At 60.6% G+C, this 27,735-nt stretch overlaps 2 protein-coding genes across 10 annotated transcripts in view; both read left to right on the top strand.

Annotated features, from left to right (window-relative positions):
* The window catches only part of BRD4 (bromodomain containing 4), a 47,257-nt gene extending 32,566 nt beyond the window's left edge, over positions 1–14,691 (top strand). For 6 of the 8 annotated variants that reach the window (XM_055129343.1, XM_055129346.1, XM_055129341.1 and 3 more), the window contains 15 exons: positions 281–570; positions 695–1,060; positions 1,291–1,419; positions 4,247–4,456; positions 4,569–4,765; positions 4,847–5,142; positions 5,234–5,344; positions 10,097–10,149; positions 10,229–10,568; positions 10,860–11,420; positions 11,944–12,306; positions 12,393–12,523; positions 12,632–12,837; positions 12,924–13,149; positions 13,244–14,691. In XM_055129343.1, the coding sequence (XP_054985318.1) occupies positions 281–570; positions 695–1,060; positions 1,291–1,419; positions 4,247–4,456; positions 4,569–4,765; positions 4,847–5,142; positions 5,234–5,344; positions 10,097–10,149; positions 10,229–10,568; positions 10,860–11,420; positions 11,944–12,306; positions 12,393–12,523; positions 12,632–12,837; positions 12,924–13,149; positions 13,244–13,312 (3,548 nt within the window). In that variant the 3' untranslated portion in view covers positions 13,313–14,691. The other 2 variants (XM_055129340.1, XM_055129348.1) reach the window with 2 other exon arrangements.
* Positions 14,692–17,330: 2,639 nt separating this feature from the next.
* Positions 17,331–19,984, top strand: EPHX3 (epoxide hydrolase 3). Of its 2 annotated transcripts, none has more exons than XM_055127822.1 (7): positions 17,331–17,834; positions 17,917–18,002; positions 18,237–18,394; positions 18,468–18,596; positions 19,002–19,105; positions 19,195–19,322; positions 19,407–19,984. In XM_055127822.1, the coding sequence occupies exons 1-7, from the start codon at positions 17,592–17,594 to the stop codon at positions 19,630–19,632; spliced, it is 1,074 nt and encodes a 357-aa protein (XP_054983797.1). In that variant the 5' UTR covers positions 17,331–17,591; the 3' UTR covers positions 19,633–19,984. The 2 variants fall into 2 exon arrangements, with proteins under 2 accessions (XP_054983797.1, XP_004616959.1); XM_004616902.2 differs by having other exon boundaries at positions 19,186–19,322.
* Positions 19,985–27,735: the final 7,751 nt, after the last annotated feature.

The raw sequence follows: 27,735 nt of genomic DNA, 5'->3' as shown, positions 1-27,735 counted from the left end.
GCTGCCAGTGGTGATTGTGCAGTCGGTGTGCGCGGTGACACGAGTTCAGTCCCGCCCCTTGGGCTTGCCACACCCACCGCATTCCACTGGACTGGGAGTGGGACGGGGTGGGGGGAGGGGCTGTCAGGGCTGAGGCAATAGGCAGACCTGCAGTGGGCTCCCCTCTATGAGTCCAAGCTGACACCCGGGCATGCGCGGTGCTCTGGCCCACAGCTGGGCTGGCAGGGAGGCGGGGGGGGCGGGGCAGGCTGCCTGTAACCTCCTGTCCCTTTTGTGATAGGGACAGCAAAACCTGGCGTGTCGACGGTACCGAACACAACACAGGCATCGACACCGCCGCAGACCCAGGCCCCTCAGCAGAACCCTCCACCTGTGCAGCCCACACCTCACCCCTTCCCCTCCGTCACCCCAGACCTCATCGTCCAAACACCTGTCATGACGGTGGTGCCGCCCCAGCCCCTGCAAACGCCCCCACCAGCGCCCCCACAGCCACCGCCCACACCTGCTCCCGCCCCCCAGCCAGTGCAGAGCCATCCACCCATCATTGCGGCCACCCCGCAGCCCGTGAAGGTGAGCAGCCCGAGCAGGCCCGTCCCGTCTCTTGGGGATGTGGGAGGGACAGGGTGCTCCCCCCCACCTCTGCATGAGGCTGTCACCTCACCTTCCCTCCCCTTTGCTCTCTTCTGTTCCCCAGACAAAGAAAGGCGTGAAGAGGAAAGCGGACACCACCACCCCCACCACCATTGACCCCATTCTTGAGGCGCCCCTGCTGCCCCCTGAGCCCAAGGCCACCAAGCTGGGCCCCCGGCGGGAGAGCAGCCGGCCAGTGAAAGCCCCCAAGAAGGACGTGCCCGACTCGCAGCAGCACCCAGCGGCACCGGACAGGAGCACCAAAGTGTCGGAGCAGCTCCGGTGTTGCAGCGGCATCCTCAAGGAGATGTTCGCCAAGAAGCATGCAGCCTATGCCTGGCCCTTCTACAAACCCGTGGACGTGGAGGCCCTGGGCCTGCATGACTACTGCGACATCATCAAGCACCCCATGGACATGAGCACCATTAAGGTGAGTGCAGCAGGGGGCGGGTTCTTTGGTAGGACACTCCAATACCTCTGCATTGTGGGGCAGAGTGGTCTCTTCGGGACACCTGGGGAGGATTTGCCGCCACAGTGGAGTGTGGGAAAGTCTTCCGAGCCGTGCAGAAGCCGCATACACACCCGCACACACTCCTGGTGGAGGGTCCTAGGTGGATGCTGGCAGACAGCTTCTCACCGAGACCTGACCTGTCTCTGCAGTCGAAGCTGGAGGCCCGAGAGTACCGTGATGCTCAGGAATTTGGTGCTGACGTCCGATTGATGTTTTCCAACTGCTACAAATACAACCCTCCTGACCATGAGGTGGTGGCCATGGCCCGAAAGCTCCAGGTGAGGCTCTGGGGGTTGGTGTCCACCCTGTGACAGGCAGGGCAGCTTCTGGACAGACCACCCCTTCCTGTGGTCTAAAGTTCCCCACTTACTTGGTCTTTACCCCATTTTCAGAAAGAAAAGGGGAAAAAAAGGCTCAGTGTTCTCCTCGAAAGCAACCTTCTGTAAGTGAGCAGATAACTCCCAGTTGCCAGCGGAGCTACTTCCTGCCCTCTCCAGACTCTCGGGCTAGAGGGATGGTATTACCCGCTTGGGGAATGATGCTCTGGAGAAGGGGACCCAGGGATGACTCGTTAGCAGCCAGGCAGAGTGGTTGGCTTTCTTGAGACCATCCACCTAAAGCCTCCCTTGGCTGGAGTGTCTCCATGTCTTCTCTGGTTTTTTTTTTTTTTTTTTTTTCTCTCCATCCATGTCTTCTCTGAAGTGGACAGGGACACTTTCCAGCAGCCACATTGACCTGGTCGGGATCTGAACTAGCACTTCTATTTCTTGAACCAGAGCCACTGAGGCCTGGCTTGCCTTTGAACATGCCCCCTGTGGCCTGCCTCCCGGCAGGTTGGACTTAGCAGAAGCACTGAGCCACTCGGCCAGTCTTGGTCACGTCCAGCTTTATGCTGTCATTGCGCATTGATGCACACATGCGTCCCCCCAGGGCAGGACTCAGGACCTCCACCTGCCACACTTGCTTGATCGCTGAGCCAAGTGCCACATCCTCAGTCTTCAGTTTCTAAGCTCAGAGGCTGGGGTGTCATCTGGCTGAGGACATGCCTTACACGTGTACGACCTGGGCTCCATCTTCACCCAAAAAAAAACCCTTTGCATTTAAAATGGCTAATAAAGTCAATGTTTAGTACTTTTATCTGCTTTATTTTTTTAATTGGTACAAATTGTATTTATAAATACAAATTCCAAATTTCTCCCAGTTGCTTTTGCTTTGGGGTTCAGAAGGTGTGGACTGGAGAAGGTGACAGCTCTAAAGGGTGGGTTATTGGTACCCTGGTGTCCTGGGGCTCAGGTCCTATCTGCACACCCTGCTTGGCCCCCTCGCCTCTGGGTACTCTTCCTCTCCCTCTCCCTAGCGTGGGTTGGGGTAAGTGGGACCCGTTTCCATACTTAGCACCTGAATGGTCTTCATGTTTGGGGGCCACATAGCTATGCTCTGGAATTAAGGCCTGGCGGGGCTGAGGGTTCCTTATGGGAACCTGGGGATAAATTCTGCTGGGAACCTGGGGATATTATCTGCAATCCCCCAAAGGTCTTCATTTCTACTGTTTAATTCACCTCCCCCCTTCTCAGCTTTTGTTGTCCTTGGGGGAGCTGTATCCTATCAAAGCCGCCGATAGTACGATTGTACTGCTTCCATTTTGCTGCAATTCTCAGACAAGGCCACCAGGTGGCAGTGTATCCCAAGGCACCTGCCTTGCGCTTCTGCCTGAACTAGGTCTGCTCTTTGGTTAATAGTTTGAAGCCCTTAATTGCTAGCCCTAAGCTGGCGGTCTTGAGCTGCTATAATTCCAAAAGTTAACACAGAAGGCAAAGTTAACACAGAAGGCATGTTTGTAGTCTTGTCTCTAAAGGTTTCTGCCTGTTTTACTTTAATGTTTTAGTTTTGGGGCCACCCCAGGCAATGCTCAGGGCTTACTACATTTCCTCTGGTTGGGCTCAGGGAACCAAGGATGGAACTGGGGTTGGCCGTATGCAGGTCAGGTACCTTCCCCTCAGTACTATGTCTCCAGAACCCCTTCTAAGGTTTTTCTACTCCTGGACTTGGAGCCATACCAGGGGTGGAGGAGGTCATGAGATGTTTTTTTTGTTTTTGTTTTTGTTTTCTTTTTGGGTCACACCTGGTTGATGCACAGGGGTTACTCTTGGCTCTGCACTCAGGAATCACCCCTGGCAGTCCTCAGGGGCCCATATGGGATGCTGGGAATCGAACCCGGGTTAGCCGCGTGCAAGGCAAACGCCCTACCCGCTGTGCTATTGCTCCAGCCCCGTCCGTGAGATGTTTTTATCTCCCAACGGCCTCTGCACAGCAGCACCTGCGCTCACTGTGAAGCCAGTGCTTTTTCTGCTCTCCTCTCGAGCTCTCTGAGCCATGTGGCAAGGGTCTCTTCACCATGCATGGTAGGGGAACTTGGTTACCTTGCCTGCCTTCTCTCGGTATCTGACCTTGGGAGCCGGGGGACACAGTCCAGCTTCCCCCCCCTCCCCCCACTCACTTGAGACCTAAGAGAGAGGCAGGACTGTCCTTGCGGCTCCCTCCTTGGGTGAAGCACTCAGACATGCCGTGTGGGTCAGTGGTACTGCGGACCGTGACCTAGACTCTGATCCCTGAGGTCCCTTCACGGGCCTCTTCCTGCACTTCGGACCCTGCTGGGAGGGGGATGTGCTGCAGAGAAGCCACTCTGGGTAACCGAGATGAGAGGGATGCCTGCCCCCTGCCTGGGGCAGGGACATCAGTCAGTGCGCTACCCTGGCCGGCCTGCCAGGATCTGGCCCTGAAGCAGCGCTGGCCCCAACCCCCCGCCCCCACCCCCACCCCCCGGTCCAGGTCAACCATGTGCCACCCTGCAGGGCCCTCGCCTGCTCGCTCTGGTTCTGCTGGTCATGTACCCCACAGTGACTTTGCTCATGCCGTCCCCCTGGCACTGTTCCCTGCAGGAACAAGCCCTCTAGAGTCCCAATGGGTGCATGCCTGAGCCACCCTCTGCCACTTCGGCCTCATGCCCTCCCCAGGATGGGTGTCCCAGAAGCAGGTTCTGGCTGGAAGGGTTCCTCAGAAGAGGTGCCCGGGCTCTCAGCCCTCATGGGCCTGCCTTCCCTCCAGGACGTGTTCGAGATGCGCTTTGCCAAGATGCCAGACGAGCCTGAGGAGCCTGTGGTGGCTGTGTCCTCCCCAGCGGTGCCACCCCCCACCAAGGTGGCTGCTCCCCCCTCGTCCAGTGACAGTAGCAGCGACAGCTCCTCAGACAGCGATAGCTCCACCGATGACTCAGAGGAGGAGCGGGCCCAGCGGCTGGCTGAGCTCCAGGAGCAGGTGACGCAGGGGCGCCCCCGGGGAGGCCAGGGGACAGGCCCTTCTCTCAAGGGTGCACTTGGGCTGGGGTGCCCACAGGCCCCAGAGCGAAAGGCTCTGTCCTGCCTCACAGCTCAAGGCCGTGCACGAGCAGCTCGCAGCCCTCTCCCAACCCCAGCAAAACAAACCAAAGAAAAAAGAGAAAGACAAGAAGGAGAAGAAAAAAGAAAAGCACAAAAAGAAAGAGGAGGTAGAAGAGAGTAAGAAGAGCAAAGCCAAGGAGCTTCCTCCCAAAAAGACGAAGAAGAACAGCGTCGGCGGCCCCGCCAGGTCTGTGCCCCAAAGTGAGGGGGAGGGGGGCAGCCTGTGGCCTGCAGAGCTGCCCTGACACTGTCCCACGTCACTTCGTAGCAAGAAGGAGCCGGCACCCACCAAGAGCAGGCCCCCGCCTGCGTACGAGTCGGAGGAGGAGGACAAGTGCAAGCCCATGTCCTACGAGGAGAAGCGGCAGCTCAGCCTGGACATCAACAAGCTGCCGGGCGAGAAGCTGGGTCGCGTGGTGCACATCATCCAGTCACGTGAGCCCTCGCTCAAGAACTCCAACCCCGACGAGATCGAGATCGACTTCGAGACTCTGAAGCCGTCCACACTGCGCGAGCTCGAGCGCTATGTCACCTCCTGCCTGCGAAAGAAGCGGAAGCCCGCAGGTGCCAGGGCCGGCTCGGAGCTGGGGGGCGGAGGGCACGGGGTCTCTGGGCTCCAGCCCCGCCTGACGCTGTCCCGCTGCTCTGTTTTTAGCCGAGAAGGTGGATGTGATGGCTGGCTCCTCCAAGATGAAGGGCTTCTCGTCATCGGAGTCGGAGAGCACCAGCGAGTCCAGCTCTTCTGACAGCGAAGACTCAGAAACAGGTCAGGCGTTGCTCAAGCACCTTGTCACACAGCCCTGCCCACGGCCCCGCTCTGTGTTATGTCCAGACTGCTCGAGACCCGAGAGGCTGTCCTGCCTGTCCTCACAGACGATGGCAGGTGGCCCCGTTGTGGCTCTAGGCCTCCCATCACACTGTCCTCCAGTTGGCCCTCCGGTCCACCCTGCCGGGGGCCAGCCCCTCCTTCCAACTGGAGGGGAGGCAGGCTGGCCAAAAGCCAGATGCCCCGTCGTGAAGTTGGGGCCTGTTGTCCTCTCCACAGAGGGTGGGGTGGTGGCCTGGGCGGTGGGCAGCAAAGATCCCCAGCATCTTCTGCTGTGGACCTGTCTGGCCTGGCGTTCACTCCGCCACCTGTGACAGTTTCAGGGGCAGCTTGGTTCGGGGGCTCTTCTCTGGGGCCCCCATGTTCAGCAGTGTCCCACGCAAAGGAGCAGCAGCAGCTGCGTGTGTGTGTCTGCTGCTTCCTTCAGGCGGTGCTGCGGCCTGGTGTGCCAGCCCCGTATCAGTCAGCAGGGGGACTAGGAAGGGCTGGCCGGGCCCCTTCCTCCAGTGGGGGTGAATGGCTGTATTCTTGAGCGCAATTGGCATTCCCAGTGGCCACCGGGTTCTCTCAGTGCCAGCCCAGCCTTGGCTCAGCTTTGGGCCACTGTGGGTTCCCGGCAGGCTACTCTGGCAAACAGGGTGCTCAGTGGTTGCTTTGCCCCAGTGCAGCCACTCCGGGTGTCCTTGCATCCTCTGCCCCTGTTGTGGGCTGGCCCTGGCAGCTGACAGCATGTTCTGCAGCTCCATGTGCTACGGCCCCTATTGTTTTCTTTATTTTTTCACATTTTCCCCTTTAAAGAAAGTGGGAGGATTGTGCAACAAGTAATCCGAGAGTCCTGGGAACAGCCGCGCTGGCGGAGAGGCCCACACGACCAGTCGAGCTGCTGCGCAGCGACCTCGGGCTTCATGGGCTCGGTGTGGCCCCCCCTGCACCTCAGACTCTTCGCGCTCTGCTGACAGCCAGAGAACACGGGCTTCCCGGGCACAGGCCGCCCCGTAGAGCTGACCAGCCAGGGAGGAGGTGGGCCCCCAGCCGAGTCATCGGAAGCCCCTCTGGGCACGGAGGGACCACTGTGCCTGCACATAGGGCAGTTCCCACAGCTGACTGCAGTCTTCCCTCTGCGGGCGGGGCTGGACTCCCGGCCTAGGCCCTCAGCAGATCCTGTCGGGGTGGTCCCAGGAGGGGGAGCACATGGTCTATTTCTGTCTCCAGCTTCCTTTCCCAGGCCTGTGGCACGTGGCACTGCAACTTCAGTCAGGGAGGAATGCGGAGTATAGACAGGGGCCATGGGACCTTCTTCCCGGCCAGGCAGGCTTTTCCCACATGTGCTCTTGGCGGGAGCAGCTGTAGGGGCTTTCGCCTGCCCTCGGGGGAGGGGACCACCATCCTGTCCTGTTGGGGAAGGGCCTCGCACGCCCCTGACTTAACTGTGTGTGTGTCTGGTTCTTCTTTCTGGTGAGGATCTGTGCTGGGGCTCTCTCTCTCTCACACACACACTCTCTCTCTCTCTCTCTCTCTCTCTCTCACACACACACACACTCACACTCTCACACTCGCTCTCTGTCTCTCTCTCTCTCTCTTTCTCTTCTCTCCTGTCTCCTCTCTCTCTCCTCTTTCCTTTCTCCTCTCTCCTCTCTCAAGAAAGTGGAAAGATTGTGCAACAAGTAACCGGAGAGTCCTGGGAACAGTCAGGGTGCTAAAGGAGCCCCAGGGTGGGGGGGGAGTCGGGGAGTCGTGGACCCCCATGGCAGGTTTTGGGGCTGAGGCACTCTGAGGTCAGAAGTCTTTCAGGATGCATATGGCTGCCAGGGTGCACTTGAGCACCTGAAGCCAGCAGAGCGCAGGGTCTTGCTGTGCACGTATGTGGAGCCCTTCCTCTTGGCAGGGGTCTGTCCCCGCCCACCCTGGGCAGGGCACAGGAGGCTGGCTTGATCTGCTTCTGTTCTTGTGACTGAACGCTGCGTTCCACACCATCTCTCTCACACTGGTTTCTCTCTCCCTCTATGTAGGTCCCGCCTAATCATTGGACACGGACTCTTAATAAAACGTCTTCAGTTCCAGATTCCTTCCCAGCAAGCTCTAGCTTAAGTCCATTTTCCTCCGTGAAAGGGACAGGACTCCATCAAGTTATGGAATTGCTCAGATCCTGGGCCTGTCCCCGGGGGATTAGTCCTGTCCAGCCACACGCGCCTAATCCCGCCTCCGGGAAGGCTGCCTGGCCCCACGCTCGGGCTCCGTGGAAAGGCTGCGGCAGCCCTGGCCGTCGGGGTGGGCGGGCGGGTGGCCTCCCCCGAGGGGGAAAGCCATGCCAATCCCCACACACGCATGCACACGGTGCTGTGCCCTGCCCTCACGCTGGGACTCCGGAGTCTGGAGATTTCCCAGGCTGGAGGCACCTCTGGGGCCTGGCGTGGCCGGTCCTCCTTCGTCCTTGAGGTCCCATGTGGCTGCTGGGCCCTTCCCATCTCCTCTGGCCTCTCCTCGAGTCCTTTGGAGAAAGGACTGCCCAGGCAGGGCGGCTTCCACACCAGCTGATTTGGCCCTTCGACTTGGCGTCCTGCCCCAGCAGGTCGGATCCTGGCTCATGGGCCAGAGCGAGCTCTGGGAACCCTGGGCAGCCAGGGAGGGCAGCCCTGCCAGTCTCCAGCCCCCAGGGCAGTGGACCTGGTCATCAGGCACGGAGCGGGCAGCGGGTTTGCTGAATGGAAGCTTAGCTGTCGGTCCTTTTTTGGTCACGAATCCAGCATCCCAGCGACAAACTGCCTGGCATGAAAATTTCCCCAAGAAAATGCATCTGTGTCGTAGGGAGGTTTTTTTTCAAGTGTAGTTGTGTGTACTTCTTAAGAAAGGCCTGATCGTCTGCCAGAGCTGGAAGCAGGCTTGAGGAGGAAGGCACCCGCCAGGCCTTGGGCTCTAGCTGGGCCTCCCCCAAGCCTGCAGTGACACTGTGGAGAACTTGGGGCCCTGCATCCTCAGCTTCCAGCTACAGTTGTCATGCAGTCAGGCTTGTGCCTCGTGGGTCCCGGTGCAACTTGGCCTGACCAGACCTGGGGGGCTTCATGCCCACCAAGTCGCTCCTGGTTCCCCTGTCGGGGACCCCCTCTGGCTGTGGGCTTCCTTCTGGCAGAGAACCTTGAGCTGTGCTGCCACCCGGGCCCCTGCAGGGAGCAGCACCTACTTGGCTGCAGGGGTGAGGGGGCAGCCCCATCAGCTGGATTGGAGGGGCCTTGCACCTCTGCCCGCCCGCACTCTGCAGCCTGTCTCCTTCCCTTGAGTTGGGCGGGGGGAGGGGCTGGGAGGAATCAGTGTTTTATTCAGAGCTTACGAGACTTTTTAATTCTTTGTACAATTACCACCCTATGTAAAGACAAACTTTGTGTTGAGTTCAAGACTTTCATGGAATAAAGATCACACAGTACTTGAGGCCATCTTCATGTGACCCTCTCTAGAGAGTTTTGTGTGGGGGGTGTCTGGGCTGGTGTGTCAAGCTGTGCACTCACTTCCCGTCTTGTCTTCTGAGGCTGTCCCCACTCCACCACCTTAGTCTTGGGTCCCACTTGGTCCCACACCGTCTTGAGTGAGCGCCCTCTGCTCATGGCCCCTGGAGTTAGTGAGGACTTAGAGGCTCCGGGCCGCCCACACAACCCTGCAGTGCACATACACGCATGCACATACACCTGCCCTCCGGCCCCAGCTTCCTTCCCAGAGCCCCCTGCGGCCTGCCTGATGTGCCAGCAGCTGCCCCGGTCTCTGCCGGAATGAATTCATGCCGGCTCACCGGGGCTCCACACTGCGTGCCCCCGTGGCTCACCCAGAGCCTGTGTCTTGCTCCCTCACTCTCTGGAAGGTCCCATCCCTGGGGCTCATGCGCTGGGCCTCAGCCCCGTGTGCCTGGTGCATGTGTCTGAGGACGGTGTCTCTGCTGTGCTGTCACTGTCTTGTCTCTTGCATGGAGTGGTGAGCACATGGGGCACGAGATCCCTTCTGTTCGTTTTGGTGGCACACTGCATGCAGCTGTCGGCCAAGCAAGTCACCCCCCATACCAGCAACAAGAACCATTGCCCTGGCCAGGAAGGAGCTCGGGGCAGCTTGGTCGTGAGACAGCTCCAGGGCAGTGAGTCTGGCTGGCACCATGGGTCACACTGCCAAGCCCCTGGCATGACCCTGGAGTGGAACGGGAAGGGTGAGGGGAGTGAGACGCTAACACGAGCAGTGGCTGTGAGCCGTGGGGCCCAGAGATCCAGGCGGAGACCACATGCCCTTCCCTAGCACAGCGACAGCCCCCACCCACCCTGTCTGCTGCCTCTATGGGCTGTCAGTGACGCTCCCTCTTGTGTTCACACGGGGCCCGCCCTCCACGCTGGTCACCTACCCCCATGGCTCTGGCCTCAACCCAACTCTCGGTCCTCTCTGCTTTGGGGGAAGCGGGAGCGCACACCACTTTGTACCTTCAGAGCTGTGACCCAGGTCAGGTGTTTTAACAAACTCTGGGCCTCACTGCTCCTCGGGTCAGTGGGTGTGGCCGTGGCAGGGCATCGCTGTCATTCCAAACAAGTGGACTGGGGTGCCGGAGGCATCGGGGTGGGTGTCCCGGCTCTGCTCCTGAGCTCACCCCGTTCTTTCCTTCCTCGCTGCGGCTCACGGATCTTTCCCCTCCCCCCCACCCTCACCACCTTCTCTTTTCCTCTGCAGACATGGCTCCAAAGTCAAAAAAGAAGGGGCACCCTGGGAGGGAGCAGAAGAAGGTATGTGGGCGTCCCCGGGGGGACCTTGGGTCCGGCCCAGTAGGTTCGGCCTGTGAGCCGGTCTGTCGTCTGTCCACAGCACCATCACCACCATCAGCAGATGCAACCAGCCCCGGCCCCCGTGCCCCAGCAGCCCCCACCACCTCCCCAGCAGCCAGCGGCGCCCCCGCAGCCCCCGCAGCCCCCACAGCAGCCGCCACCACCGCCACCCCCGCCCTCACTGCCGCAGCAGGCAGCGCCCAGCTTGAAGCCCTCGCCGCCCTTCATGGCCACGCAGGTGCCCGTGCTGGAGCCCCAGCTCCCGGGCAGCGTCTTCGACCCCATCAGCCATTTCGCCCAGCCCATCCTGCACCTGCCCCCGGCGCCCGAGCACAGCACTCCGCCTCACCTCAACCAGCACTCGGTGGTCTCCCCGCCAGGTGAGCTGGGGGAATGGGGGCCGCTTCTCCCTGTGCCCCGGGAATCAGGAGACACGCTGTCCAGACGCACACGCGGGCATCCGTGCACACACAGGCATGCACATACTTGCCACTGTGCAGCAGGGGCCACCGCGCGCACACATGCTGAACCTGGCACGGTGGAGGAAAGGGCCTCTGGGCCACTGGGGGCGGTGACGGGGTGCTCACCTCCGGCGGGAAGGCCCTTGGGAGGCTGGGCTGAAGGGGTCTGTGCAGGGCTCAGGCCTCCCTCACCCCGAGTCCTTCTTGCAGCTTTGCACAATGCGCTGCCCCAGCAACCGTCACGGCCCAGCAACCGAGCCGCCGCCCTGCCCCCCAAGCCTGCCCGGCCCCCAGCAGTGTCCCCTGCCCTGACCCAGCCCCCCATGCTCCCGCAGCCACCCCAAGTGCTGCTGCAGGAGGATGAGGAGCCGCCTGCCCCTCCCCTCACCTCCATGCAGATGCAGCTGTACCTGCAGCAGCTGCAGAAGGTGCAGCCGCCCGCCCCACTACTCCCTTCCGTGAAGGTGCAGTCTCAGCCCCCGCCCCCCTTGCCACCCCCACCGCACCCCTCTGTGCAGCAGCTGCAGCCGCCACCACCGCCCCCCCAGCCACAGCCACCACCCCCTCAGCCGCACCAGCCCCCACCACGGCCTGTGCACATGCAAGCACTGCCGTTCCCCACGCACATCCAGCCGCCGCCACCCGGCCAGCAGCCACCCCACCCACCGTCTGGCCAGCAGCCGCCACCACCGCCGCAGCCCGCCAAACCACAGCAAGTCATCCAGCACCACCCCTCGCCCCGGCACCACAAGTCGGACCCCTATTCGGCCGGTGAGTGCCCCTGTGGGCCCTGAGCTATGTGGGGGACACACGTCACTTGCAAGCTGAGGTGCTCACTTCAGGTTGTGCCAGTCCTTCCCGGAGGAGGTGAGCAGAGGCAGGCCGGGGAATGAGGTCTGTGCAGCCAGGCTCTGCTCTTGGCGTGTGAGCCCTACACCCTGGCCCCGTGGAGCTGGGCAGTGTTGTTCAACAGGTGCTGTTCACCTGTAGGCTCCCCAGCTGGGGGCAGAGGTGGCGCAGGCGCCCGCCCTGAGCTTCTCCTTGGTACTTTCTTGGACACTTACATTGGTATTTGTGATTGACGCTGACGCTGGCCGTCTGGGACTGGGACGCTGAAACTGCGCCTGTGAGACTGATGCAGGCTGTGGTCTGTAACTGAGCATGTGAATTTGCTGGCCCACTGTAACTCAGGCCGCACTGAAGAACTTGTGAATGTGCTTAGGGCTTTAGAGACCACCCAGGTGGTCTGGGCGAGCTGCACTGCACCCCTAACTCACCTGCTCCCTTCCCATAGGTCACCTCCGAGAAGCCCCGTCTCCGCTGATGATACATTCCCCCCAGATGCCGCCGTTCCAGGGCCTCACTCACCACTCGCCACCCCAGCAGAACGTGCAGCCCAAAAAGCAGGTACAGGGCAGGGTGGTGCCAGACAGGGGCTGGGGCCAGGGCTGGCTCACGCCCACCTCACCGGCCGTGGTACCTGTGCCCGCGCAGGAGCTACGTGCCGCCCCTGTGGTCCAGCCCCAGCCCCTGGTGGTGGTGAAGGAGGAGAAGACCCACTCGCCCGTCGTCCGCAGCGAGCCCTTCAGCCCCTCGCTGCGGCCAGAGCCCCCCAAGCATCCCGAGAGCATCAAGGCCCCCGTCCACCTGCCCCAGCGTGAGTGCCGTCTCCGCCCCAGGCCTGCACTGGACGGAGGGCCCGCGGGAGGGGGGAGCCCAGGCCCACGGCTCTGTGTATTCCAGGGCCCGAGATGAAGCCCGTGGATGTCGGGAGGCCAGTGATCCGCCCCCCTGAACAGAACCAACCCCCACCAGGGGCTCCCGACAAGGACAAGCAGAAACAGGAACCCAAGACACCTGTTGCACCCAAAAAGGTAGAGTGGGCCCCATTCCTCTCCCCACCCCCCTTTCAGCCACACACTTTCCCAGCCCAGTCATGCCCGCTCCTGGCTCCTCACTTGCCCTCACCGTCTGCCTCGCAGGACCTGAAAATCAAGAACATGGGCTCTTGGGCCAGCCTGGTGCAGAAGCATCCCACCACCCCATCCTCCACCGCCAAGTCATCCAGTGACAGCTTCGAGCAGTTCCGCCGCGCAGCGCGGGAGAAGGAGGAGCGGGAAAAGGCCCTGAAGGCCCAGGCCGAGCACGCGGAGAAGGAGAAGGAGCGGCTGCGGCAGGAGCGCATGAGGTGAGCTGGTGGGCCGGGGCTGCTGGGCAGGGCAGGGCAGGGCAGGGCATGGCGCAGGCAGCCTGACCGGGCCCTGCTCTGCGCAGGAGCCGAGAAGACGAGGATGCGCTGGAGCAGGCGAGGCGCGCCCACGAGGAAGTGCGCAGGCGCCAGGAGCAGCAGCAGCAGCAGCAGCGTCAGGAGCAGCAGCGCCAGGAGCAGGCAGCTGCGGCCACAGCCCCCCAGGCCCAGAGCTCCCAGCCCCAGTCCATGCTGGACCAGCAGCGGGAGCTGGCCCGGAAGCGGGAGCAGGAGCGGAGACGCCGGGAAGCGGTGGGTGGACGCGTCACTGGGGGCCACTGGTGGGATGGGGCTGGGCTCTTCGGCCTAGCCCTGCCCGCCTCACTCCTACCCTCTTCCCCTCCAGATGGCAGCTACGATCGACATGAATTTCCAGAGTGATCTGCTGTCAATATTTGAGGAGAATCTGTTCTGAGAACACCTCAGTGACTTCTGACTTTGATTTTCTGGCAAAACATTGACTCTCCATAGTGTTAGCGGCGGCAGTAGCCGCAGCCAGGGCTGTGTCCGGGCAGGCCTGATGGGCAGCTGGGAATGGCGGAGCCTGTCTGCCTTACAGCCAGCGGACGTCCCTCCACCCACCACCCTCATGGACGTCAGCTCAGAGCACGCCTCTCCATGAGCAAGTGCCGGCCAGACCCCAGCCCCGCACCCTGCGTCTGGGACGGGCCCTTCTCTCCGCCAAATGTCTGCACAGTGTACACAGGACGCTGCCGCTGCGTGACTGGTTTCCTATCCCTAAGAAAGTGACGTTTGTGGCGTCCTGCCTGCAGGGGTCACACACACACCCTCCCCAAGCCCCTCCACTGCTGTGGTGCCCAGCAGCTGCTGTGGGCGGGGCGCTGGCCCACCCCTTGCTGGCTCTGACTTTGCCTTGAACAGACCCCACCCACCCTCCCCCCCACAAGCCTTTAATCGAGAGCCGCTCTCCGTAAGTGTTTGCTTGTGTGAAAGGGAATAGTGCCGTGGAGGAGCAAGGCGATTGTCACATGTGGGCCAGCTGGCCAGTGAGCGAGGCCACCAACCAAAGTCACTTATTCCCCTCCTGTGGTTCTGGGTTTGGTTTTTTTTTGGGGGGGGGTTGTTTTGTTTTTTTCTATATATATTTTTTGCTGGATTTTATTTTATTTTTGACTCTCTTCTCCAGGCACACTGGCACTGCTTCTCTTCCGAAAGGTGTGATGGTCTCCTCATGGAGTGGCGGCTACCGTCGCCATGGCAGTGTGTGGCTGTGGTTGTCCTGTGCAGTGAACATAGTGGGCGTCTTTGTTTGAAGTCTGTCAGTGACTCCACCAAACTGGTGTAAAAAGGAAACTCAAAAAATCCACAAAAAAAAACACAAAATGGGGAAAAAAAAAAAACCTCCTATATTTTACTCAGTTTCAACCTTATTAGTCTATTTTTAATTATAAACCAGAAAGCTGCATTCCCCCACCCTCCTACCCTCGTTTGTTGGCTTTTTTTTTTTTTTTTTAACATCAGGTCTGTTTTAAGTTGGTGGGGTTTTTTTCTTTTGTTTGTTTATTTTTACCAGGAAACAAAGGGCCGGGGGACAAGGCAGGTCCCCGGGCCCCAGACCGGTCCCACAGCCGGCTGCCCTTCCCCCTCCACCCCCTTTTTTTTAATTTGGAAATTGGAGCCCTCACGAGGTCAGCGTGCCATGAGATCCCCCTCCACCACGGCGCTGGTGCCTCAGTGCTGGCCAAACACGGAGTCACTCACTGGTTTGACTTGGACGGTGAATATGCATTTGGTCTGTACTGATCATGGAATAAACACATCTCTCTTTTGTAATGCTGGCGTCTCCCTGACGTTTCTTTGTGAACCACCTGTTGCCTAGGCTAGGCCCTGGGGACCACTCCCCGACCCTGACCTCAGAACACCTCTGTCCCAGATCCACCATCCCTGGGCAGCGCCCGCCACCCTGAGCTGTGCCCCCAGGTTCCCGCTCTTCCTGTGGAGCCTGCTCCGGCAAGCCTTGCCTAGTCTCCAGACAGTATTCTCCTCCCCTGCTCCTTCTCCCTGCTCCCCGAGGGCGTACCGCTTTGCACCGCCTGCCTCGCCCTCCTCCTTTCATTTAAGCTCAGGGTTAACCAGATCTTCTTTGTACGTGTACTCCCCCCAAAACAGGATCCTCACCCTGCCCCACTCCCCACTGCACATGCAGATGTGCACACATTCCTGCCCAACAGCCAGCCCACTGGCTGCCCTGCCACCCTGCCTATGGCCCCCTGGGGGTCAGCCGAGTCTCCTTGAGGCCCATGCAGACAGCTGATGGGATCCTTGCCATTCTTGTTCAACCAGAAACGCCCTGTTGGTGTAAATTGTTCAGGAATTGCCAAACCACCTGGTGAAGATGCAGTTTAGACATCCAGGATGCTGGAGGCCCCGCCCCTGCTGCTGCTGCGTGTGGCCCACACTATTGGCTCAAAGGCGACAGTACATGGCTTCCTCGACTGCTCCCAACCCCTTCAGCCCCGTCAGCTTTGGTTCTGTATTCTGTTAAGAGAACTTCCCCTGGCCAGGCCAAGTGGCTGAGCTGGGGATATGGTTGTATCTTCCCTGCCCCTCCCCACACCTCCATGTTGGGTACTTCTCAAACTGGGATGTGATTAGAACTTGGATTGACTTATTTCTCTGGTCATTTTCCAGTTGTCATCCCCCAGCCCCACCCACAGTCCTAGGAATCATTGTCCTATACAAGAGTAAGAGGTGTGCCTGCCCCCACTGTACTGTATGCACGGATCGCTTGGCCAATAATTATGTCAGTGAACCTGAAACTTGTATTAAACACTAGACATTTGTAGAAGGGAATTCGTAGACTTTTCACTTATATACTAAAGGTTTTTTTTTGTGTGTGTATGTGCAGTTCTCATTGCAAAATAAACATTTGTACTGAATCTAAAATAAATCACCTTGTGACTATTGTGCTTTTGTTTGAGGGGGGTAACCAGCGTCAGGAAGCAAAGCTCTGGTTCAGGCTCACATCAGAAAAAAAGCAAAAACAAAAAAACGGGGAATGGGAATAAACCGCAAGGAGAATAATACCGTGTCATCGGTACCATGTCATCGTTGATGCCTGCCCCACCCCATGCACTGTTGGCTCATAAACTATTACCTCCCTTAATAAGGGTCCCAGAACGGGACATTAGCCACCTGCACAACACAAGGAAGGTTTACCGGAAGGGAGGGCTGGGGAGCGACCAATGATGTGGAGGGCCACGATGGAAAAACCAATCTGAAGGTGCGGCCGGTTGTGGTGGCAGGAGCAGAGCAGTCCTGGGGCACCCCAGGAGCCCCCAGAAATCCGCCCCCAAGCAGCTGATGATTTGCAGTCCGGAGGGCATGCGCTTCAGGTGCGTGGTAATGGAGTGGCTCTAAGTGCTATGTGGTGGACGGGCGGCCCTGCCACAGTAAAGAACCAGAAGAGGAAAGTGCACGGCCCAGTGACTCCACCGGCGACCACCCACACCTACTCGTCAAGCCGCCGTCCTCCAGTCACAGCCGCGCAGAGGCGGGCCGCCGGGCCAAGTGGAGACCGGCACGGGATCGAGCAGTTGGAACCAAGGCTAGGGAAGGTGCTGCTGCTGTTGCTAGGTCTACTCTTGGGGCCAGGAAGAGGACCGGCTCATTCTCTTCGAGAACAGGGCGCGCGCCCGGGGGGGGGGGGGCAGCAGCAGGAACCCTGAGACCCCTCGTGGCTGTCGGCCCGACTTGGGCGCTGCCCACGCCCGCCCCGGGCTCAGGCCCGCAGTCATCCACGCACTGCTCCAGCCCTCGCATTCGCGCCAGCGCGGCCCCAGGTTAGGTGCCGCCGCCACCGCCTCTTGGCTCTGCCCTTTTACTAGCCCGTCCTCCAAGCCATGCCTCGGCCCGCACCAGCTCTCTACCAGGTGCTCCAAGTTTCTGCTGTGCATCCGTTTCACCGCGGTGACCCCTCTGCTTTCCCAGTCCAGAACCCCATCTCCCTCCAAACTAAAACATGCGCCCCAAGCTGCTTCTGGAGTGCCCGGCCCATAGAGTGTGTGTCCCGCCCGCCTCCGGGCGAAGTTCCACCGCATCCAGAGACCCCCGGAATTTCCCGAGGCCCAGCCCTTCGGGCGAACCCCACGGTCGAGGCCCAGCCCAGGTTTCCCGAGGCCCCGCCCCGTCCTTCAGATGCCCCGCCCTAATTCCCGCGGCACCACCCACTGGGCGTTCCCAGCGTCAAGCCTCGCCCCATCCTCCAACGGCCCTCCCCCGGGGTCGAGGCCCCGCCCCATCACCGAGGCTCCAACCACCGGGCATCTCCTAGCCTCGAAGCCCCTACCCAGCCCCTGCAGGCCCCGCCCCAACCCCAAGTCCCCGCCCCCGTCGCCGAGGCTCCCCCCAACGGGCGTTCCCCAGGGGCGAGGCCCCGCCCCACCCCAGAGGCCCCGCCCCCATCTCCGAGACCCCGCCCCGTGAGGCCCCGCCACCCTCCGCCCTCTTCCCCAGGCCCAGCACCCGGCCTCGCTCCCCGCCACCTTCACGCGCAGGTGCTCAGGTGAGTCGGGCCACCCGCCGTTCTCCCCGCGCGCCTCGCCCGCCCCGACAGCACGGAGGACCCCCGAGCCAAAGGCGGTGCTGGGCTCCCCGGCCCGCACCCCGCCGCGCCCGCCGCGCCCCCCGCGGCCCCCACGGCCCCCGCGGCCCCGTCAGACGGCGGCGCCGCCATGCCCGAGCCGGTGGTGACGGCGCTGCTGGCGCCCTCACGCCTCGGCCTCGCGCTGCTGCGCGCCGCGATGTGGGCAGCCGTGTCCGCGGCTGCGCTGCTGGCCGCGCTCGCCTACAGCTGCGTCGCGCTGACCCACGTGTTGTGCCGCCCGCGCCGCGGCTGCTGCGGCCGTCCACGCCGCGCGCCCCCCGCCTGCCTCCGCGACCCCGCGCTGGGCGAGCACGGGAGCCTGACGCTGCAGGTGAGCGCGGGGCCTCGGCGGGGTCTCGGCGGGGTCTCGGCGGGCAGCACGGGTCCCCGACGGTGCCGCCCTCCGTCCCCAGAGCTCGGGCCTGCGCCTGCACTACGTCTCGGCCGGACGCGGGAAGGGGCCTCTCATGCTCCTTCTTCACGGCTTCCCCGAGACCTGGTATGTCTCCTCTCGCACCCAGGGGTCTGGGTGGGGGGTGGAGGGCTGAGCCGGGGGCCCCCCCGGGACTGTACGGCCACCCTGGCGCCTGCCCAGGGCCTTGCCATTGCCCAGGAGCTCCCCATCCTCTGTAGCGCAGGTTCAGGGTAGGTGGGGTGCACACAGGCCCCCGCAGGGCGGGGCCGAGCCGCACCCCGGGGGACCCTGACTCAGCTTCCCGTGCCCGCCGAACAGGTTCTCCTGGCGCTACCAGCTCCGGGAGTTCCAGCACCAGTTCCACGTGGTGGCTGTGGACATGCGGGGCTACGGCCCCTCCGACGCCCCTCCAGCCGTGGACTGCTACACCATGGACCTGCTGACTGAGGACATCCAGGACACCATCCTGGGCCTGGGTGCGCACAGCCCCGCCCGCGCTGCTGGGACTTGCTCGCCGCCCCAGCTGACGGCCCTCTGCACGGCCCGCAGGTTACTCCAAGTGCATCCTCGTGGCGCACGACTGGGGCGCAGTCATAGCCTGGAACTTCTCCGTCTACTACCCGTCCCTAGTGGAGCGCATGGTCGTGGTCAGCGGTGCCCCCATGCCCGTGTACCAAGGTGCGTCGGGGTGCCAGAGGGCACCGGGCCAGGACAGGGGCTCAGGAACAGTCTTGGACCTAGCCTCACTCCCACCCCTGTGGGCTCCCAGGCCGCCAGAACCCTCTTCCCCTCAAGCCTCGCTGGTGAGGGACCAACTGGGGAGCTGAGGCAGGGGCACAGAGACACCTAACCAAGTTCGCTGGCCAGAGTGTCACATACTGCGCTCAGCCCCGCTGTGGGCTGGCAGCTCCCAAAGGCAGGGCAGTATGAGCCGTGGCATTCTCAGCCATGGGCCCTGCATTCCCATCAGGGTTCCCTGGCTCTTCTCTCGGTCAGTGCCAAGTGGCTGAGTGGTGCCCCGTTCTCTGGGCACGGGGAGCTGTTCCAGGACTCACGATGCATCCCTCCCCTGCCCGCCCGCAGACTACTCCATGCGCCACTGGAGCCAGTTCTTCCGCTCCAATTATATGTTCCTGTTCCAGCTGCCCTGGCTCCCTGAGAAGTTGCTGTCCATGTCCGACTTCCAGGTCAGATGTGAGGGGAGGCTGGGCCGGGGCTGGGGGGAGGCAGGCAGCCAGGCACGGAGCTCTGCCTTCCATCTGCCCAGATCCTGAAGAGCACCCTTGCCCACCGCAAGACGGGCATCCCCCACCTGACCCCCAGCGAGCTGGAGGCCTTCCTCTACCACTTCTCACAGCCCGGCGGCCTCACCGGGCCTCTCAACTACTACCGCAACCTTTTCCGGTGAGACCATCCCCAGGGGCGGGCAGGAGCTTGGGCGAGGGACTGGCATGGGGCACAGCCCTCCTTCCACCTGTCTTGGCATAGGAACTTCCCCCTGGAGCCCCAGCAGCTGGCCACGCGCACCCTGCTGCTGTGGGGGGAGAAGGACCCCTACCTGGAAAAGGGGCTGGTGGAGACCATCAGCAGCCGCTTTGTGCCTGGCCGGCTGCAGGCCCATGTCCTGCCCGGTGCAGGCCACTGGATCCCACAGAGCCACGCTCAGGACATGCACCAGTACATGTGGGCCTTCCTGCAGGACCTGTCGGGATAGGGCTTGCCCAGCCCAGTGCCCCTCTGCTGGCCCTCACGCATGCCCGCCCGGCATCCTGCCCAGTGCCCTGTGCTGGCCCTCACGCATGCCCACCCCTGGCATCCTACTGCCCAGGCCGTGAGTGCCGGTGCTCACCTCACATACATGCATGTGCATACATGGGAACCTGCACTGTCTTGGGAAACAGTCACTTGCCATCCCCTGGAGCTGGAGGGGGCTGAGTGTCCCCAGCCCTTCCCTGCACTCAGCCTAGCCCATGTCCTGCCCAGTCCAGCCCCCTCTCCAGTAGAATTCAGCTAAGCAAACTGTCTCTGGTAGCCCCATTGGGACCTCCCACTCGCATGTAACTTCATTAAAATGAGATAAGTTACAACTTAAAGGTCCACATTGGCTGTTTTCCACGCCTAGAAAGTTCTATTTGAACGCTGTCCCAAGTTTAACTGTAGGGGGACCAGAAGGGAGCCATCCTGGGTGGCCAGAGTCCTCTCCAGACAGCGCCCCCCGACCCAGCCTCCTGCACCTCCTCGTTGACTCTAGCAGGCTCCAGTGGTCAACGTGGAAGGTCAAGTTCTCCGGCAGCCAGTGCTGAGCTCAGACCCCAGGAAACACCACCAGCACCTCTGGCTCCCGGAATGGCCGTGGACATTCCATTCTCGGCCCTGCAATCTTCTGCTGCAAAGTTAGCCCTGGTTTCTGCTGCCCTAGCCTGGGCTGGAGAGTGGAGGGCGCCAGCTGGTTGGTGTCAGCGTCAGCCCCTCCCTTCCCAACCCTTGACCAGCCTTGGGAGGACAGAACCAGGGTCCGCAAGATGGCAGGTTTTCTCTGGGGTCCGACCCAGCCCGGATATAGTTCCCTGCTCGGCCATCTCTCATCCTCCCGCCCCATAACACCCTCTGACCCTTGATAGGTGCCGAGAGCCACTCCAGGGACGTGGTTGAGGGCCTGGCGGGGACCCAGAAGATGTGCTTGGGGGCTCCGGACGAGGAGCCGCGCGCGGAGACCCGAGGCTTGGGGCGCCGGCCGGCCGGCCCAAGAGGGTGTCCGCGGCCAGGGGCGCGGACATGCTCTGCATTTTGAGCAGCATCCCGCGGCGGCCGGCCGGCCGCGCCCACGCAGAAGGACTGGCGGGGCGCTTGGTGCCCCCCCGACCCGGGGACTGGACCCCACCGGGGCGCGGGCGAGGAAGGGGCCGAGGGGCCGGGGATCTGGCGCCGGTTGCCACGGGGACGGGGGATGGGCTGAGGGCGGACCGGAACGGGGAGTGGTTGCCCGGGTGACCGGCGGGTCTGGATGGTTGCCCTGGGGATGCGGAGGTGGGTGCAGCTGGGGAGCGGTGGCGGCGATTGGCCGGCGCCTAGCGAGGGTCGGGCCAATCCGGGCGCGCCTTCGAGGCGGGGCTCCCATCCGAGCACCGAGCCCGGGCTCTTCCCGCGCTCCCCGCCGCTCTCTGAGCCCAGGAGAATGGGAGTGGGCGGGGCCCTGCACGAGGCCGGGGTGAGGCGAAGCCCAGCAAGCCTGGAAGGAGTTTGCGTTTCCCAGACGAGGAGGGAAGCGTGGGGTGGATCGGAGGCAGGAGAGCTGCAGAGAACCTGGAACCTGGAGCCTGTAGCCTGTGTGGTGTGGGGAGGACGTGCGCAATACAGGGGGAGAGGAGCACATACTCTAGAAGACCAGAAGCAGACGGAGCACTATAGCCCTGGCGCCGTCTTCCAGCTGCCCCTAGTGGGCCAGGGGGAGGAACTGTGTCTGCAGAGCACAGGGAGGGTGGGAGGAGGAGTAATACCCCGTTCTGTCCTTGGACTTCAGCTTGACATTGGGCCAAGCCCTCCTGGAAGCCCAGAGGACAAGACTGGGTGTTGATACCAGCAGCAGAGGTCAGCCTGGGGGCCACAGGACCTAGTAGAGAGGGTCAGTAGAGTCAGGACCAGGGAAGCGAGTGGAGCGGGGCCTGGGGACAAGTCCAGGCCCAAGGGAGGCAGCTGGGGACAACCCAAGAGGTGCTAAGTGGCTGAGGGCAAGCGTTGCCTGCAGGGAGGCAGGTCCTGACGGGACTGTCAGAGCCCCACTGTTCAGAGGTGAGCAGGGCTTGGTCCAGGTGAGGTGCCACCCAGGGAAGGTACACAAGGGCCCGCATCCTCACAGCCAAGCCAGCCCCCTCACGGCTCCGGTGAGGGACACCCCTAAGAAGGGGGCTTTCTCTTCCCTGTTCCTGCCTCCTTCCCTCTACCCCTTCACAGTCAGCTCTCCTTGCCCCGTTCTCCTTAGGGAAGCCCACCATCTCCTCCTTCACTCAGACGCGATCCAGAAGCCATGGGGTGGATGTATGTGCGTGTGTATGTGCAAGCCTTGCATACATGAAAGCCACTGGGCACATGTGTGTGCATCTCTGTGCAAGTGCATGTGTGCATGCATGTTGTGTGTGCATGTGCATGTGTGCACGTGGAAGCTTGTGTGTGCCTGTGTCTGCTCCCAGCTGCTGGGTCCTGCCTGATCCCAGCCTGCCTAGGTGGAGCCTTTCATCCTGACCAGGGCAGCAGGCAGGGCCCACACCAGAGGACAGCCCTAAGGACACCTGGCCCACACTTCCAGAATGGTCCTTTGCATAGTCAGCCAGGTCAGCAGCTGCACCCCAGCCCTGTCCCCACTCACTCTCCACTGTGCCTGGGATCAGTTCCCAGCCCCTGTGGCCCTAGGGATTTGGCCCATCAGCAACGCTGACCTCCAGCCCAGCTGACTGTCTGCGCGCCCATCGCCCCAGTCCCCCGGTGCTTGTCTCCTCACTCCCCACCTGGGCCTCTCATGGCTGCTCTTTCTGCTGCCTAGATTCCCATCCCTGGTCCCTGACTGCCCAGGGAGGCTCTCTGGCCTCTGCCTCTGACAGAGGCAGCTGGGCTGTCCCCATGCTATGAGTTTTCCTCCATCTGTCCACCTGAACTATCTCCTTTGGCTCTTCATTTGCCTTCCTGTTCCTTTTGATGGAGGTTGAGGGTGAGATCTGTGCCACACCCACCGATGCTCAGAGATTGCTCCTGGCACTGTGTGTTCTCAGGAATTGCTCCTGGCAGTTCTCAGGACCCTATGGGATGCCAGGATCAAATATGCAAGGCGAACGTTCTACCCTCTGTGCTATCACTCTGGCCCTCCTTCCTGCCCTGGTGTCCCTCTCCCCCTGAGCAGGACCCGCTGTACTCTCAGCAGTCACTCCCACTTTGGTGGGGAGGCACTGCAGATGCTGCCTGGGATGATACTGGCCCTGAGTGTGTGCAGCAGGTTCCAGCTTGGTCACTCCACCTGCAACAGGGCCAGGTTGTGACCCAATGGGTCCCCAAATGTTATGGCCTTGCTGAGCATCGTGATCATCACTGTGCGGAGGGAGAAATGTTGAACAAAGGAGTTTTGCTACTTCTGGTCTTGGGCCACACTGTGCTCAGGAATGATCCCTGGCAGTGCCCACCACTAGTGGTGCCTGTGATCTCAAGTTCTCAACCACCAGCCACATGCACGACCAGCACCGGCTGCCTCGCCATCTCCTGGCCCAGAACAAATGGGCATTATTCAAGAACCTGGTTTCCACCGACACCTTCAACAGCAGGCTTAGAGGACCTATGGACGACAACTCGGTGGCGCTCCGTGCACATTTGTGTCTGCGGGTGAGAAGTCTGGAGGTCGAGAGCTGTGAGGAGGCTCCCGGGCCTGCAGCAGGCACTTCTGGCAGCAGAGGGGCTGGTCAGGGCCACAGACCTGGGTGTGAGAAGGGCCCTGCGGCCAGCAACCCCATTCCTGCCGTCTCCCACGGCCCTGCCTGTGTGTGGGGTTGGCCCTGGCTCCCGGGGGGCAGCACAGGGCACGTTCTCAGGTTCCAGCCAGTCGGCAGCCCAGGCCCAGCAGCTGTGTCTTGGCTTGGTCCCAGGCCCTGGTTCTCCAGAGACTGAACTCATGGAGGAGAAATGCAGTCCTCCGCCAAGGCGATCCACAGGGTTCTTCCTCCCCTGCCCCCATGCTGGGAACTGCTCGGCCGTGGGAATGGTCAGTGTCCTGTCCCCAGGCTCTGTGCGGCCACTGTGGTCAAGGAAAGCACGGGGAGGGGCTGGAGCAACAAGGTAGCAGGGAGGGCACTGGCCTTGCACATGGCCGACCCGAATTCCATCCTTGGTACCCCATAGGATCCCCCGAGCACTGCCAGGAGTGATCCTTGAGTGCAGAGTCAGGAGGAAGCATCATCAGGTGTGGCCCCCCAAAACAACAAAAGGCCAGCAGGGCAGCTGAGCTGGGTCCCATCTCCCCGCTGCTGAGTGAGAGTCCCAGGCGCTTTGGCAGGAAGTGGCCACAGGGGGATACTGATCTTAGACAGTCCCTGGGTTCGCACCCCCACCCTGCCCAACTCCTCTCCCAACTGCTTCCTTTCTGCCTGCTGCAGACCAGGGGCCCTAAATCAGCACAGTGTACCTGGGGCTGTTGGTTGCTCCTGTGACAGGGACCTCAGCACCTAAAGACTCCATGCCAGCATGAAGCCCATTCCCAGGCAGGTGTGGAGGGTTGCCAGAATGGCACTGCAGAGACGGGGCCCATGCCTGGACAGCCCTTCCAGAGCCCACCTGGTGTGGGGGCAGAGGGGCCAGGTGTCTGGTGTCCACCTTACAGAGCACCCAACACCTGGGGAGAGAACGTTCTGCCTGGGGAAAGAGATATAAGAAGGGGTGGGGGGCTTGGGTCTCTCATAGACGGTCCTGAAGGGGAGGGACTTCCTGCATGTTGCCTGTGACTCTACACGGCTGAGTCAGGTGGTATCATGCACAACTTGTATTGACTCTTCTCCACCAGTCCCACACTTCCTGCACAGCTGAACCTGACCCAGGTTCTAACCCTGCCATCTTCCCAGTGCCATGGGCCACCTCACAGGACTGGGACACCCCCTCAGGGAGCTGCACTCCAGGGACTTAATCCAGGGGCCCCCTGACGCCCCCCCCTCGGCTCTGTCCAGGGATCCTGTTCCCTCCCACCACCCTCCTCCTGACAGACCACCTGCTCCCTCTGCCTCGTCCTCCCCACGCGTGGGTCAGAGGAGAGGACGAGACCACGCTTGAGGAAGACTGTGGGGACAGAAGTGAGAGTGGTCCACCTGACTAGGCTGGAGCCGGGCCTCAGGAGCACACTGCCCGTACCCCACAGCAGTGTGCGGGCACCTGGCCAGGGTTGAGCAGGGACAGAACGCCTGGCCAGCCCCCATTCTCAGGACGTTTTCCAGGTGAACAGTGCCTTTTTGGCTCAGCGGCCGCACAGGCGGAATTTGAGAACTCGTGATTCCTCCTTCATCACCCCTGCCCCTGCCTCGCACAGGCACTCCCAGCTGGGACCCCTGCCCCATGGAGAGAGGAACCTCCCAGACAGGAAGTGGGGCAGGGCAACAGAGGATGGGGGTGCTCATGGGAACAGGTCGTCTTTGCTGTGTGTTTAAAATGTGGGGGCCAACAGGCTGGTTGTTAATCAGCCACTATTCCAGTCTCAAAGTGCAGTTATAGATAAATTCTCAGGAGTTGGGGGTAGCAATTACACATAGGTGTGGTTACACAATCAACAGATGTACAGCCCTTCCTTCCAGGGAAGCTTCTAGGACAAAAATCTCATGCTGTTAGGAGATCCGCCCAACCGCGAAATTCCATCTAAGGTATATTACTTTCCCCTTTCCTTAGCCAGTATGCATTAAAACAGTGATCTTAAATTTACTTCTTAATATTTTTAGTCATTTCGTATGGACACAGTAAGAGATATACTAAGCTTAAAGAGTGGCTCTCCTGGGGATTCTCGCTATAGATCCCAGACCACAGTCCTCAGATCAGATTAGTCCTTTCTAACCCCAGCAGGGTCCTTATTCAGTTACTTCTTTTTGGGTCATGACAGAGTTTGTCTATGACCATGCTCTTAACTTTATGTTTTATGGCACTTGACCTGTCCCTTTTTTTGCGGGGGGGAGTCACACCCGGCAATGCACAGGGGTTACTCCTGGTTCTCAGGAATTACTCCTGGCAGTGCTCAGGGGACCATATGAGATGATGGGAATCGAACCTGGGCTGGCCTCGTGCAAAGCAAACGCCCTATCCGCTGTGCTATTGCTCCAGCCCCAGGAGTAAATATTATTTCGAGTCAATTAACTCCCAAGTTACAAAAGCATTAAATAGCATTAAATAGCGTTAACTGTTTTCCTGTGTCTACACAAAAAGGACATTGCTCTAAAGTAAACTATGCAAAGGACATAAAAGAAAAAAAGCAATATTTCACTTACAAATACAAAATTTAGAGTCTGAATTTATAAGTCGTAGGGTCTGATTTGAAGATATAAGTGATTAACAGGGGAAGCAGAGCACAGAGGAGAAGTTAAAGATAAACACAGAGGAATGGGAGTGCCTCGGGAGCACTGTGATGGGTGTGATTCAATAAACCTAAGCTTCTTGCAGCAAGGGAGAAAGGACAAACCAATGTTATTTATCACTTTGCAGACATGGAGTGTTCTGGAACCTGAGGCAGGGGTTGTTCACAGCATGGTAAATGTTCATGTCCTGATGTTCACTTTATTTATTTATTTATTTATTTTTTCTTTTTGAGTCACACCCAGAGATGATCAGGGGCTACTCCTGTCTTTGCACTCAGAATCACTCCTGGTGGTGCTCAGGGGACCATATGGGATGCTGGGAATCGAACCCAGGTCGGCCGAGTGCAAGACAAACACCCTACCTGCTGTGCCCCATGATGTTCACTTTAAAATGGCAAATAGTACAGCAGTGAGATTCTGGTCTTGCATGTGGCCATTGGGTTCGATCCCCAGCACCCCGTGGTTTCATGAGCACCACCGGAATAATCCCAGAGCTCCACTGGGTGTGGCCCCCCCAAAAAAAATAAAATGGCAAATGGGTTCTGGAGAGACAGTATGGAAAGTGCTTGCCTCACACATAGCCAACCTCAGTCCCAGCACCTTACAAGGGTCCTCTGAATAGTGCCAGGAGTGAGCCCTGAGCTGTGTGGGTGAAGCACCCCCAAACCAAGACATCTCAGTGAAAAGGCTCATACCCTGGCCCCAGCCCTCATCATCCTGATGGGGGCCTCACAAGGGTCACATACTTTGCCGAGGCGCCAGGGTCTATTGAGATTCATACTGTGACAGGGGATGGAACCCGGGAGGGTTGTACTCTGTGAGAAAGGAGGAGGGGACCCCGCCATAGAGTCCCCCTGGGCCTGTGTTGTGCAACTTTTTTCAGGTTTTTTTTTGGGGGGGAGGCTTGGGGCCACACCTGGCAGTGCTCAAGGCTTACTCCTGGCTCTGCGCTCAGTCCCCTGGCTGCTCAGGGAACAATATGGGGTGCCAGGGATGGAATCTAGGTCAGCCGTGTGCAAGGCAAGCCCTCTCCCTGCTGTACTTTTGCTCTCGTATTTTATCAGGTTTTTTTTTTTTTTAATGAGGGGGTGGTGTCTCCCAGGCAGTGTTTGGGGGACCTGGGACTTCTCCCGGAGGTGTTGGGCCTGCTGTGCTAGGGGTTACAGGCCTGCCCAGGGTGCCAGAATGCAGTCAGTTACATGCAGGGTATGGTGGTCCAGAGATAGGACCTGAGCAGGGCCCAACCTCAGTATGCCTAGTAGGCAGGGCTCAGGGACTCCCCAGCTGCTATAAGGGAGACTCCCCTCAAACAGAATAGAACAGCCCCAGGCATCTTAGCGACACCCATTCCTCCTCTTGTGCCGTCTGGCCAGACTGACCTCCTGCTCATGGCCAGTGGCCATCCGCTTCTCTGGGTCTCAGCTGGAGTCTCTTCCTTTTAGTTCATCCTTCCAGGCCTATCGATGGGCCCCTCTGCTTGGGGCAGGGCACCTGGGGTGCGGAGCCTTTCCTTTTCTCTGGTTGTGGGTCACAGCCTGTGGGGCAGGGATGTTGCTGGTCCTCCCGCCCGCTGGATGTGCTCATCCCTCCGGGGTTGCTTTGGGTTGCTGAGGCAGAATAGACTGCAGCGGCTGAGGGACGCTGGGGGGTCTGGGCCTTTGGGGGCCCACAGAGTGAGGAAGAGAAGGAGTGGGTGCAGGAGACCCCCGTGTGTGTGAGGTCTAAAGAGGCCCTTT

This window comes from Sorex araneus, chromosome 2 (assembly GCF_027595985.1).
Source record: "Sorex araneus isolate mSorAra2 chromosome 2, mSorAra2.pri, whole genome shotgun sequence".
Classification (NCBI taxonomy): Eukaryota; Metazoa; Chordata; class Mammalia; order Eulipotyphla; family Soricidae; genus Sorex; species Sorex araneus.
The sequence above is the reverse complement of the archived record's forward strand: the minus strand, read 5'-3'. Positions and strand labels throughout refer to the sequence as shown.